Here is a 15000-nt window from a genome sequence, read left to right on the forward strand (position 1 = left end):
GAGAGAGAGAGAGAGAGAGAGATGAGGCCAGAAAGCACTAACAGAGGGAAAGTGGTGAGAGTGACAGGGAGGGTGTCGTCGAAAGCGCAAAGAAAAATTTAGCCTACCGTAGGCCTACTTAATGTATCGATCGAGATCAAAAAGAATCATGAAATGAAAGTAGAATCTAGATCTGTGATATTTTGATAACCTATTGATTATTGAAAGTGGATTTTTCTTGCGGAGCATTATAGATACTAAGATCTAGATCCAGGCTAGATCTATGTGAATCTTAGATCGAGATCAAGAATGATGAAAGTATTGAACGTGGAATTTTTCCTGCTGTGAATAGATCTAGAGTCTAGATCTAGGCTGTAGGTGAATCTAGATCGAGATCAAGAATCATGAAAGTATTCTTGAAAGTGGATTTTTCCTACTGTGAATAGATCTAGAAATATAGGCAATCTGTGACGCCTGTCGGTTGTTAAAAATGTGAATTTCTAAACTTAGATCTATCTATGGGCCAAGGCTCCTTCTTTCAATTATTGGCCTATGTCTTTATAATCCTTCGAGATTTAGGCTAGATCTAGAATCTAGATTAGGTTCTTCTAGGAAGCAGCAATTGCCATGTAGGCCTAACTCTTTTTTTTAAAGTGATTGAGCTGGAACTTTAGGGGAAAATGCCAAGCCTTCGAAGAGGGGGAAGAATTCTTACCCCTAGAGGTAGTCAAGAGGGGGTGGTGCTCGGATATATTTAAGGTAGAATATTTGTGTTTTGTTTCTTTCCTGTTTTCAGTCCTTTTCCTCTTCTTAACTTTCCTAATAATTCTTCATTATTATTCCGTTCGTAGAACAGGTAGTTTTATTACTAGTAATAATAATAATAATAATAATAATAATAATAATAATAATAATAATAATAGCTCGTCCGTCTCTATCTGACGAAGACCAATACATATTCATAGGATAATATTTCTCCTGCGAAATAGAAGATTAACATGATGACTTAAAGGCTACGATGACTTGTGGCTTCCACAGTGTCTGGTGAGACCAATTCTGGCAGTGAAAAGCCAGTTACACTTGTAAACATAAAATATCACTCTACGTAATAGAACAGACTTCTTCATTCTGCACCGCCAGAAATATAATGGGGAAAAAAATTGTGAGTACATGTTTTTTATTTGATGTCCAATAAATTTCAACAAGGCAATGGCTTCCCAGAACTATAATATATTATGAAGTCATAGTAATCAGTTGGCTGTACAAGTAACAAGCTTACATGAATTAATATAGGAGCCTTTTTTTTCGCCTTTTACGAAGCAGTCGCATTTGGTGCACTTCAAGTTTGAACAGTAAGCATTACGAGATACAGCCTTTTTTAGACTTTTGTGTGTTCAGACATAATTACAAGAAGAAAAACAGGGACATTCTTTGTGGCGGGCACAGACATAATATTCAATTTGTTGCACAACGCTACTCGTCAATTTTGGGGGCATGTTGAATTATTGGTTTCATCTTAAAGTCTGTTCCCTTGCCTTTACATTTGGTGAAAAAATAGTATCTATCTTGAATAGAAGTTGAGATAGTTTCTGATTGAAGGAGGCGGTGGTGGCCTGGTTTCAGAGGTAAAATTAATGAGAAAACGGCCACTAAAGTGTAGTAACTTCCATTGCTTGAGAGTCCTAGGTAACTAAAAATGTGTGAGGCAGCGTGGTGGAATCAGGCTCTAGCTAATTTTTGGACATGTAGAGTTATTGGTATCATCTTAGAGCTTGTTTACTTGTCTTTATAAGGATGAAATAAATATCAATTTATCTTGAATACAAATCGAGATATTTGCGAAAGAAGGAGGTGGGGTTCACCTATTTTCAGAGGTAAAATTAGTGAGAAAATGTCCGCCAAAGGTTTGTTATTTCCTTAGCTAAAGAGTCTGTGGTAACTAAAAATTTACATTTTTTGTATCTTTAATCAACTTTTTTTCAGAAAAACCACACACAAACGAGTTCTTCAATGGGTATCAAAAGAGTTTAGCGGAAAGACCAAAATTGGATAAAAATTCACAAACCTGCAGAAAAATGCAACGGCCACCAAAGTGTAGTAACTTCCATTGCTTGAGAGTCCTAGGTAACTACAAATTTATAATTGTGTGTGCCTCAAATCAGCGGGGGGGGGGGGGGGGTCCCAGTAAAATCCACACAAAACTGTGTTTTTTAATGGACATAAATGTGTAAAGCCAAAAAAAAGAAAATTTGAAAAAAAAGCCCTGCCCAAGGGCCTGAAAAGTACCAGTTTATTTTCATTTAATTATTTTGACGAGAGGCTGATTTCACCACGATGCCTCACATTGATGAATCTATCTGAGATAACATTAGGTAATATAACACTGTCTATAGCAACCGCTACTATGTGTAAAAAAAAAGACGCGAACGAAAGGGAACTTGGTGTAATGCCAGTCTCCAACGAAACTTTACCCGGTTGACACATTCATCTTGTTGACTGCATGTTTGCCATAATTTTTTTTCTCAACGAGCACAGAGCAGCTACAGCTAATTGTAACAACGAACGTCTTACGAAGTAGTCTCTCATTATCTATGTCAACAACAAAAAGGCGCAAATGTGTCCCAAAAAACCCATTTGCCAACACCGAATACCCGAAGGAAGGTCATGCGTAAAAGGTTAATGATTAAGAACGACATTACATTTTGAACCCCGAGATATTTGATTTGGATAGGGTTTTATTTATTATTTTTTTAATGTTCCACAGTGATCTGATGGACTGGCCAAGGTATAACAGAATATTCAACTGCAGCTCGCGACCATGAAGGATGGAGGGTCATTACAAGTCAACCTCTGAGTCAGAGATAACACTTTCAGGGATTTCAGGTAGTGCAGTTTGAATCTTCACACACGTTATGGGTCATGTTTCTTTTTTTTTAAATTTATTTTTAAAGGCCTAATGGTTATATAGAGGTGGGGCCTGCAAATATAACGTCCATATCCGATAGGACTGAGCCAGCTATTGGGAACATTCGTGTAAAGAGTCCTTCCCAATGACGCAACATCAGACATATTATAAGCCTCAAATCCCTGAAGCCAAAATCTCACGATTACGCGCCCGGTAGCTTAACCTCTACATTACAAACGCCACCCTGGGTTTTGCTGTTCGCAAACAGAAAGGTAATGGGTAGATAAGTAGTTTGATTTCCCACTATGCGTACAAGGAAAATTTCATCTTTTTAAATGCTGGAAAAAGACCTATACAAAAATATTCATTTCAAGCATTAATCTGAAAAGCCTTTAACTCTCTGATATTGAGAAGATTACAGAACAAAAATGCCCTCCAAGATCTAATACAGCCTCTTTTATGTAACAGCCCCTCTCTTCACACCCCCCCACCTCACCACCCACACACACAAATACATACACTTACACATACACACTCCCTAAATGTATTCGTTGAATTCCATAATTGGTTGAAAAATGTTTTACACACAACTGGCACAGTATAGACCTTATAGGTGCCCTCAAACTCCATCCTGCCAGTCACGCCCGAACCAGGCTTGATTAATGAAATATCTCACCTTTGACGACACAAACATTACACGGTTAAAATACTCTTTTTTCAAACGCAGGAATCTCCGAACCTAAAATCTCACGATTACGCGCCTGGTAGCCTAACCTATACATTACAAACACCACCCTGGCTTTTGCTGTTCGCAAACAGAAAGGTAATGGGTAAGCAGTTTGACTTCCCATCCATGTTTCTCGGATCACTCTTTAAAAAAAAATAATGTGCATACTTTTACGTCCTCATCGACGCAGTATACTGAGCATAGATCACCCAGGGAGCGGGTTTCAATCCTGTCTGTCTGGCAAACATTGGCTGAGAGGGACGTAGCATAGTCTGACGGCAGAAAGACAAAAATTGGTAGGTTTGAAACACAAGGGGGCTATCTCGAAAAATGCTGTTTTGAGAAAATAGAAGAAAAGTTTTTGGACCCTTGTTCAGTTTATTAAAAAGAGAGAATTTTCTCTATAACCAAACAAATACACACACCAATGAAACCAAACTTCCCCAAGACGTACGGCAATGCCCACTTTTGGTGTAGGTCAAGATTTCTGGAAGGAATTTGTTAGGGGACTGTGAATGTACAGTCCCCTAGCGCTGCTTTTGGCACCGGGGGACTGCAAAGAAACAACCTTTGACCTTTGAATCGAGGCCAACAAGCCATCATTAGACATTAACAACATTAACATTTCCTCCCTTGACAAATTGACATGTTGTCTGATTTGACTGTTGGCGATGTTTTTGGCAGCTATTATGTTCTGTTTTTAAAAATTAATGAGTATGGTAGAGTCACCCACTGTTTTTTGTGAAAGGCAAATGTCTAGGCTAGATCTAGATAATATAGCAGTAGTACTACTTATGACGTACACTGTATAGACAACACTAAATGGTTGGCCTACACTTCTTTAATTTGAAAAATTGCAGTCTTTGTCTATAATATCTCAAATCTAGGCCTGGATCTAGTTTAGTATAACCAAAGATTCACTTCTACTAAGATATTGAAATGGAGGTTGTTAGGGGACTATACAAAAACTCTAAATCTAGATCTAAAACGGGTGGAAACGAAAAATACTTGGTGAGAATAATATAGATCTTTTATGTGGAATATTCTCACCCCGGGTGCGAATACTCACACCGAAAGCCCAAAGAAGGATTGCAGTACCTTGGTATTAGAGTAACTTTCGTAATACTGATACTAAGCCTACTACTTGGCTAAGATCTAGATCGAAACTAGATCTAGATCTAATAGGTCTAGATATTATAAACACAGACTGCACATTTGTAAATTGAAGAAGAGTAGACCTACCATGTAGTATAGTCTACAGTCTATGTCATTAGTACTACTAGATCTAGATCTAGATAGATCATCCTACCTGTCAACATAAACGATAAATTCGCCTCAAATAAACAGTATTTGGCTCTCTCACCATACTAATTAAGTTAACTAGATCTAGATCTACATCTAGATCTACATCTAGTTATGTATCAGTAGAATCTAGATTTGTTCGATGATGGCTTGTTGATCTCGATCCAAAGGTCAAAGGTTGTTTCTTTGCAGTCCCCCAGTGCACAAAACAGCGCTCCCCTAACAACTTTCTTTCTGGAAACCCCCGAAATCTGGGTTAGCCCGCGTATCCTTAAAAGCGACAAATTCTCAATACAAATCCTCCCCTACACGGCAAACTCACTTGGGTTTTCTGCAAGCAATGGCGAGGCTTCTAACTGCTACACACCACAGACGTTGATATGCAGGGAGCTAACTACGTGTTTTGTACGAAACAATGAAAAGCGTAACTGCACAAAAGACAAGAGATTTGTGAGGCGTGCTGACAAAATGAGTTACTTCTAGCAAACCACGAATGGAGTTGTCGGCCTAAAACAGACACATCAAATTTGAGAATTTTAAAGAGATGCCATTTTCTTCAAGTTAACCATGCGTTATCATTTCGTATAATATTTTAAATGTACAAACGAGATCCATAAATGTATAGTATCTATCTGCTGTGTCAATTAGGGTAAAGGAAAAATAAGATAAGATACATTTTTTATTGTCCAGAACATGGATCGTTGGTATGGTCTTTCACCACGTACACACACACACACACACACACACACACACACACACACACACACACACACACACATACCCACACACACAAACATGCACACACACGCAGTATTCTGGCTCACAAACAGGCTTACCGTTACATGCATAATATAAATGAATAGTAATATGAACAATTTTAATGTTAAGTTAGATACAAACTCATTATTCCGATGGTTTTTTAACACATGCTCTAAGGTCATACGAATACTTATAAAATCCAAGAATCATCTCATATTTTTCTGCACACCTCACATTCGATTTTTTTTACGTTTTACATAATACAACCTAACTTGTCCAAGACAGCCACTCAGTGTTGAGGAGAACGTTGGTTGTCTTGGACAGGTGGATATCTCGGAGAGTGTCATCATAATATTAAAAAATAACACTCTCTCAAGTGTAGTAGCCCGGAAGGGATGAGGGGGGGGGGTAGTAAGAGGTCGTCTGTACAGGTGATTGTCTTGAACAGTTGGCTGTTAGATTACATCCGTACGCCTGTCTCACACACTCTTCTCTCCGTTCATCCTGAGCATTTTGTCTAAAATCTCTTTGTACTTGGAGCTCATTTTGTAATACACAAAAATATTTACTGTAGAGTTGACAGCCGCCACCGACGTAAAAATCGCCCACGAAAGCAGAAACAAGTTCTGGTATCTCCCAACGAAGTTGTACTCAGGCTTGATAGTCTGGGCAATAAAGCTGGCTGTGCTGGGCAGAAAACAAACAATAAATATAACTGCAATCAAAAGAATCATCTTAACAATTTTCTTGTCTCGATTTGAAAACGATTCTTGTTGTGCAGTGCTTGAAGTAGACTCCCGCCATTTTGATTTACGTATCAGATTTTGAACGAGAATTGCAGTGCAAACAATAACAGCGAAGAAAGAAGCAATTTGAGAAAAGGCGTATAACATAGTGGAAAAAGTCTCTATATAAGGTCCGTTAGGTATGAAGATTAACCCAATCTTGGTCTCATTTCTGAGCGGGTAGAGTTTCGGACCAAGATAAACTGAATACAGAGCTGGTACAACGCAAGCAAACATCGCCAAGTAGATGCCGAGAATGACATAAATTGTCCGCCTTGGAGTTATGATTGTCTTCACTTTGAGGGGCATAGCGATACACAGACATCTCTCCAACGTGACGAAGGCCGTGATCCAACTAGTAATGCGGGCGAAACAAACGTGGGGCCATCCTGACGTCACATACACGACGTCCTGCGGGTCAAAGGGTAAATCGGCACTGGCAAACCAAGGGTTGAAACAGACGCTCTCCCACAGCAGAGGAAGCAGAGCTCCGATATCTGAAATGGCCATACCAAACAGAGCAATGTTCACTGTGTCTTTAAAGCCCTGCTTAATGAAAACGATCATGTTGACTGCGTTGAAGACGACGCCAAAGAAACTGATGGTTCCCAAGGCGAAGACGAAGAACAGAAGAACGAATATCTCCCGCACATGGTCGTCGACCAGTCCTTTAAGTGTTGTCTCTGAGTTTGATGGATAACTTTTGTTACTTGAGGCCATCTCCGATAATATCAAACAGTTTCCACGGCTTCTGTCCTTTCTTTATCACTTGACTCTGTAAAAAAAATAAAAGAAAGAAAAGGAGAAAACTATTGTGCTACTGATATCCTACACATCCTAACAAATGTTTGCAGAGCGAAACAAAACCATGACAAGAATAATCACTACAACAAAATCTACGATAACAACAATAGCAACAATTGAGTAGTACTTTAAAAAAAGCTGTCAGATTGATCAGTAGTCCAGTTCCGCTGAAAGTGAAATATTAAAGGAACAAGTTCAAAACTGGAAACCAAAAAAAAAAAGTATAAACTCTTGCTTTTTTTTCTAAAGTATCGTTATCCTCAAGTTCTGCAGGCATCGGTGATCATGGCTCTCCATTCATTCCTTTGCTCGGATGCCCTTAAAAAAGCTACGTAACCCTGATAATTCCCTGTTACCCATCTGTTTAGGTTCTCTAAATAGCTTGCTCCGGGCTTACCCCTTCCTCCTTTGCCTTCGATTTTGTCAGTGGAAGCTAGATTCTCAGGACCTTTATGTCGATTTTGGAGTCAAAAAAATTGCTTTGGTCTTTTCTTGATTGTTTTTTTTTTCAGTGAGTGTCCCACGTGGGCTTCATCAAGTACTAGCTTATTTTATTTCTTTTTCTATCAATATAATAATATTTTCATCACTCTCCAAAGAAAACACATTTCTGTTTCTTCTATTTTATTTTCTCTGCCTTTTGTGACTGACCAGCATTCACAGCCATATAGAAGGGTTGACCATAAAAGCATTTCAGAACTTGTATTTTCGTAGTCAAAACAAATGTTTATATTTTTCAGATAGAATTTCTTTTCTTAATAGTATCACAAAATGCTCTGAATTATTTTTACTAGTTTGAAACGATCTGCTAGACACAGTGAAAAAATCGCTTTACGTCCTCATTACCACAATGAATGGCGTCGGTTGTCTAGTTGGGTCTACTGGCCTAATAACAATGTAGATTGTTAAGTGGAGAGAGTTTGCTGTTCACCAATGATATGCACTATGCACATGTTTTTTCGATATGGTAATAAACGACAACTATAATTGTGAGGCAGCGTGGTGGAACCAGGCTCTCGTCAAAATAATCAAAGTGAAGAAACTTGCATTTTTCCGCAGGTTTGTGAATGTTTACAATCAATTTTTTTGTTTTTTGGCTCAACACCTTTTATGTTCATTAAAGAACTCATTTCTCACTTTTTTCTCACCAGTTTTACCTCTGAAAACAAGTGACCCAGACCTCCTTCTTTCGCAAACATCTCGACTTGTATTCAAGATAAATGGATATTTTTTTTCATCCGAAGCAAGATTAATGAACAGGCTTTAAGATGATACCAATAACTCTACATGCCCACAAATTGACGAGAGCCTGATGCCACCAGCCTGCCTCACAATTGTCCCTTGGTAGCCAAGAGATCTAGTGAAAAGAGTTAAAATATGTGTCCTGACGCGGTGGAATCTGGCGATCGTCAGTGTTTGGTTATGTGGAGTTATTGGTATCCTCTGAAAGCGTATTTAGTTGTTTTGCTGGTAATGGAAAAAATATCCATTTATCTTGAATAGAAGTCAAGATACCTACAATTGAAGGAGGTGAGGTCGACAAATTTCAGTTGTGAAATTAGCGAGAAATTGATGGCCGAAGTTTGGTAACTCCAATAGCTGAAGAGTCCTTGAACACTGAAGAAAGACATATTTGGCGCCTTAAATCAATGTTTTTCTGTAAAATTCACAGGGAAATGTGATTTTGTATAGACATGAAAGGGGTTGAGCCAAAAAACTAAAATTCGATTTTTTTTAAATTGCCTAACTGGTGGAAAAATGCCTGTTTCTCCGATTTCGTTATTTTGTTGACTGCCTTATTTCACCTCAATGCCACGCATATGGCTTTACTGTAAACTGGACGTGTCTCAGGGAAGACTTCACTGTTTTTAACGTAGTTGGTCGTTACGCCCCCATCCACACCATTTACGTCTAGTATCATGAGGTGGTCTGTCTTCGATCTTGCCTTTTTGAACCAGTCCGGGTTGAGAGCGGTATAAAGCTCTAGAATAAAAATCGAAATACAATTTTTTAAACCCTATCCGTGCGTCATGTTTTACTATTCTATCCATACGACCTAGGGAAAGCTGTGCCACCACTTTCCAAAGAGGAAATTTACTCGTTAATCCAATCCGTTCGCTTTGTATAGCAGTCTGTCAAAATGATCTTTTGAGAAATACTGAAAGTTTCAAAGAGATCTTAGTACTAGAAGTATTCTAAAATGTGAAGAATGCAATCCCAGGGGTACAAAATTATGACCCCAGGGCGTACCAACTCAGGTCTACTGCTTATGAAGTCCAGCAGCTTAACCGCTGTAAAACAGGCCCTGGTGTGGTACTACTTGTTGCCGTTAGATACTGATACGTCTGTACTGAAAAGTAGGTTTTTAAGTAAGTGGAGATGTAGAAATTCTATAGTTCGCAAACAATGCTATTTTAATACTGCGTATCCTTGTTTTCTTTTTTAGTTTTTATTCTGTGTTGCATGTGGCACCCACAATTCTCCCAAACATTCCGTGAGGAAAAGCAAAATGATTACAATGTCCATAATGTCTAGGTATGTTTCTATTAGTTAATAGCTTTCTGGTATATTTACTCACGTTAAACACCATCAAGAAGAGCTGCAAAACATTACGTCAACTATTTACGACAATGTGCGTTTCGATAACTTTTTTTACCCGTTAATAAATATGTGTGTAGCTGGTTTGTTCAGGGGGATCTTTTTGGGTCGATTGAGGCATAAAAAACGTCCACTAAAATTGAGCAATCTTCATTATTTGCATTTCATCAAAGGGGTGCCAGCAAATCATTTCAAGTGGAATCGGAGAACAAACATTTACGAGCCGTTACAGTAAACATTTACATTTGAGTAACTCTGTAATTAGGAGCAAAGAGAAGGTCACAAGAGCCATTATCTCAGGGGTACTATTTATCTATAGGCTATTAACTTGGGTAATTGACGATAATAATTCACAAATCATAGGCCGACATTTTGTTTGCTTTAGCTTAGACATTGTAGCTCACATGCTGTCTTTTACGTAACGGCAGTCTGAAATCCAGAATGTTGTAAAGAGGGTGTTTATCTCTTTCGGTGCTGGAGAGTTTCGCCTGAGCATTGTACAGACAAGACAACAGGTTCAATCAAGAGATTTGAGCAAGGGCGTATAAAAAGTACACTCTCACTTATCAGGAACCCCCCCCCCCCACAAAATACGGTAAAGCAATCTTGAAAAATATGCTCTACAACCACGCCCCCCCCCCCCCCCACACCCCCGAAAAAAGAAATGGCAACGAATCAGTTTGGTAAAAAACAATTGGGTGCATGGGTCAATACAGCAATGAAGAGATGAATGGTTTTGAAATTTCCACTGTGCATGAAATAATACTCATGGTTAAGTATTTCGTCTAAAAAATAACGCTCATATAACAAAATGTATCCACATTTTCGTGAGTTTCGGCAACATTGTCCGTTATGTTGCGTTTTAATGGGGGGTTTTTCGAACTTTAAAAGACTTCAATATAAACAGATGTTTTTCATTTATGATAATGCAGCATATTACACAAATTTACATAAGTAATTATGTATTATGGCTATAACATTATCATCCCCCCCCTCCCCCATTCCAAATCACTATTGACGAAACCTTGAAAAGAAACAGATAAATTCATCAGGTAAGCAATTATGACTTTCTTCCTTTTTCGGTTCTCTTGCTAGATATCGTGGGTAGTCAACAGCTGATTCTTCAACCTGCAGTGCAACACTATTTTACGCATGTGACCGGTTTTCCTACTTAGAAGGACTACTAATCTACAGGCTGCCATATTCCGAATCCAAAGGTACGGTACCTTCAGGTGGGCAGGAAAAGTGTTTCTCCAAAAGAAAGCCGATAATGCCATTGTGAATAAAGTTACAAGCACCATAGTTTGCAAAAACGTTGAACAAAAATTATTTGGATTTTCTATGTATTGGTAACAATAGAATATCACAGCCACAAACAACGTTACAAGATATCTTCCAGATGACCCAAACATGTAGCCAAGCACATTCTGCAACACAGTGAAATTGACAATCAAGGGTTGATATTACTTGAGGAAAATATGTTTCATGCCTTCTATGACTGTTTCAGTCTAGTCTTGAATACTTTCGAAGGTTTTCCCAAACACTTTGACCTTCAAACAGCCCCAAAGGTCAAAGTCCATTGGACTCAGGTCCAGATTGTTTGGGGTCCAGTCGTGCTCACTCGTTCGACTATCCTTTAACCAAAGTGTTTGCTTATCTATCGAGGAGCTGCTCTGGTGTCATGAGAAGCAGCCCCGTATTGCTGGGATTTATGGTTCTGTCTCCCTTCATCATCAACAAATAGTTCTAAGCTTCTCCCGAATTTTGATAAGATGGTGATTGACAACAGTGAGACGGAGCCACGGATAGTAGAAAAAGACAATAGTAACAGAGAGAGGAGCCCGGAGAAAGCCAGATGTGTGTGTGTGAGGGAGAGGGGGGGGCAAAGAAAGTGGAGATGAAAGCACTTAACAAAACATGACTAGAGAACAGGAAATTATGTAAACGGAGAAAAAGGTGCAGTCAAAATTATCAGCAATTCGTTGAGTTTTTCTTTTGGTGGAAAACATAATCCAGTCCGTCCAAAATATTGTACTATTGCTAAATTATTATTACCGGTCGTTTCCTCCGGTTGAACAGAAAGGAAAGACATACATAGGGCTCAATGGGGGAAAACGGGTGTCATTTCAAACTGGAATTTTGTGGTTGTCTCAATTTTAAGAGCTTCTAGACTGATAACTGCTTTTCTGTTCGTTGATTACTAATGGACTAAAGACGGTCATAGTACGAGGCAAGAGTAAGACAAAGAAAGACGTGGATTCAGGATACTCTGAATCCCCACACAATCCCACCCAGTCCGGCCAAGCAGCTGGAAGGCACTGAAAGCTCTTTCTAAAGTAAAATAAGTATGAGTACTAATGGTTGACGGCCCGTTCAACTACTGGCCTCTTGCGTCTTGACAGACGATCTCAAGCGGTATGCCTGACACAGCTTCGCCTGGGTGGTAGACAGAGAGGAAGTAAATTGTCTAAGCACAACTTCCCTTCCGTCTGTTCTTGACTTTCTTAATGCTCCAAATGAGAGACGCGTCAGTATGTTTGAAATGACAGAAGGTGTACGGGTGATTCTGACTATTTCTTTTTCTTCTCTGCTAGCTTTAAAGAGTAGTCGGCAACTGGTTGTTCAACATGGAGTGTTACTGACTCTTCCTTAAGCGGCCGTTTTTCCTACTTAGTAGCCCCTATTCATTTAGTGGCGTCTGTGGCCTAGTGGTTAAGCTCTCGGACTCGCAACCATAAGGTCGTAGGTTCGAATCCCGTCCGGGGCCTGACGTTGTGTCCTTGGGAAAGGCACTTTGCACAAGTTTTCCTCACTTCACCCTGGTGGAAATGGGTACCCGTTTATAGACAGTTAAAGATCTTGTCAGTTTGATAGTGCTTGAGCGTGTGAAATCAGCCGCTTGCACTGTATGCTTCCGCGGGAGCTGAGAATGTTTCTGAGTGTTCTCAGAGTGTCTGCTGGGGTAATAATAGTTGTAAAGCGCATAGAGCATACTCTTGAGCATGGATATGCGCTATGTAAATGCAATTATTATTATTTATTATTTTTATTATTATCATTATTATTATTATTATTATTATTATTATTATTATTATTATTATTATTATTATTATTATTATTATTATTATTATTATTATTCACTAACAACAACAATAGACCATCAGTCCAAAAAAAAGAGAAAAGAAATAAATTATAAGTCAACAAAATTTTGAAATGGATACCCTCACGATTTCCATTTTTTTTATAACAACCATTTCCCATCAAACACTTTTATTATACGGAACTGCTCTGTTCTAAAAATAGAAACATTTGGCATTTGAGGAAATCTGCGAGTAGTAATAATACAACAGAGTTGTCATTACAAGATTTTTTCCTCAATTCGCCAAGGTGGGAATGTGTAAGGGGCTAAAAAACGCAAAAGATCTTGTCAGTTTGTTAGTCTTTAAAACAGTGCAATCAACAGCTTGCATTGCATGTTTCCGGGAAAGCCCAGAGCGTTTCTGCATGTCCAGGGGTCTGCTGGGGGTAATAGTGGTTGTAAAGCGTAGTCGATATGGCTTGCTGAAAAGTGTTGAATTATTATTGCTATTATTCTTGTTCCTGTTATATTATTATTAACATCACTGAAATACTATAGGAAAAGAAATGATTCCCTGGTAGCCTAATTATGATGCACCTCATCCCCAGGCTAGCAATAATTTGTTACGTAAAATTTCAATGCGTTGTTGTTATTGTATTTTTTTCTTTTTCTCAGTTATTTAATATTACTTTTTGGCTGCTTGAAAGGTAATACAGAAAGAAAAGATCAAAGTATTATTATAGACATGCATAAAAATAATATACGAAGAAGACAAACAAAAATAAAAATTTTTAAACAAAATACCTGTAAATAAAACCTACATGAGTTACATAATTTCCTGTTCTCTAGTCATATTTTGTCAACTGCTTTCAAAATAAAATAGAACAAAGCAAGACAAAACAAAACAAACTAAAAAACGAAAAACGTTTTAAGACGGCGTTTTATGAATATCGATAAAACAAGTATAAACAAAAACAGATTGCAGGTTTGGGGGTTCGAATCTCAACTCTGTCTAACACTATGTTATTGCGAAAAGCTCTTTACACGAATTTCCCATTTGGCAGGACCTTTCAGAGGTGAACGTTAAACTGGGAGGTTCTGCCTCTGAAATAACTTAATATTGTTGACAGGGGCGGGGAGGTCTGGTGGGCTAATAATAATTATTCACCCACCAAAATAAATTAATTTAGCATAGTAAGACTTAATGAAAAGATGCAACATGATTAGCAGTCTTATTCATGACATATTATATCACTCATTGCCAATGGTGACGGTGACCATACTGAAAACATACACACGTCTTAAATTCCCAAAATCAAAAAATCTTGATATTCTACTTTGTAAGATAAGAATGAAAAGGCAGGACCTATATTGGGTTAATAGGGAGACTATTTTTTATATGGATGTTTTTATGAATGTACTATAACTTTGAGTTTTATGATGTAGAAAAGTGTTGAAAATCTAACCCCCCCCCAACCTGACACAAAAGCTCATGCCCCCTGTCATATACAAAGAAAGACAAAAATAACTAATATATTATCTAGAATTATGGATAATCTATCACTGTGCCAAATGTCAAGTCTCTTTGACAGTAAGTATGCGAGATTTTAAGATTTTCGTGGCTTGCTGTCCATGAAAAACACAGTCAAGAGAAATTGGAGATTAACGTAAAAAAAAAATAATACCAACTGTGAAACTATTAGTACCTATATGAAACAAAATTCCATATACAGCATGCTTATCTCAGCGAAACAATATGCGGAAACATTCAAGTATTCACTTGGCATTTGAGGAAATCTGCGAGTAGTAATAATACAACAGAGTTGTCATTGCAAGCTTTGTCTCTTTGTCTCTCTGTCTCTCTCTCCTTCTCTCTCTCCCTCTTTCTCTCTCTCTGTCTGTCTCTCTCTCTCTCTCTCTCTCTCTCTCTCTCCGAAGATGGTTGCAAACAGGACGGGGATGGGTGCGTGCGTTGAGTTGAGGGAGGGGAGGGTTTGAGAATGACGAGGAGACAAGATTTTGGTTCTCACTCTTTTTGTCCGAATGTCCTCCTTGCATGTCC

General features: G+C 38.4%; 1 protein-coding gene across 1 annotated transcript; it reads right to left on the bottom strand.

Moving 5' to 3' along the window:
• Nucleotides 1-6053: 6053 nt before the first annotated feature.
• LOC101852047 (tachykinin-like peptides receptor 86C) lies at nucleotides 6054-7458 on the bottom strand. The gene has a single exon (XM_013087756.1). It carries the CDS (start codon nucleotides 7175-7177, stop codon nucleotides 6152-6154), a length of 1026 nt encoding a protein of 341 aa, XP_012943210.1. The 5' UTR covers nucleotides 7178-7458; the 3' UTR covers nucleotides 6054-6151.
• Between the last annotated feature and the right edge of the window lie 7542 nt (nucleotides 7459-15000).

This window comes from Aplysia californica, unplaced genomic scaffold (genome assembly GCF_000002075.1).
Source record: "Aplysia californica isolate F4 #8 unplaced genomic scaffold, AplCal3.0 scaffold00634, whole genome shotgun sequence".
Classification (NCBI taxonomy): domain Eukaryota; kingdom Metazoa; phylum Mollusca; class Gastropoda; order Aplysiida; family Aplysiidae; genus Aplysia; species Aplysia californica.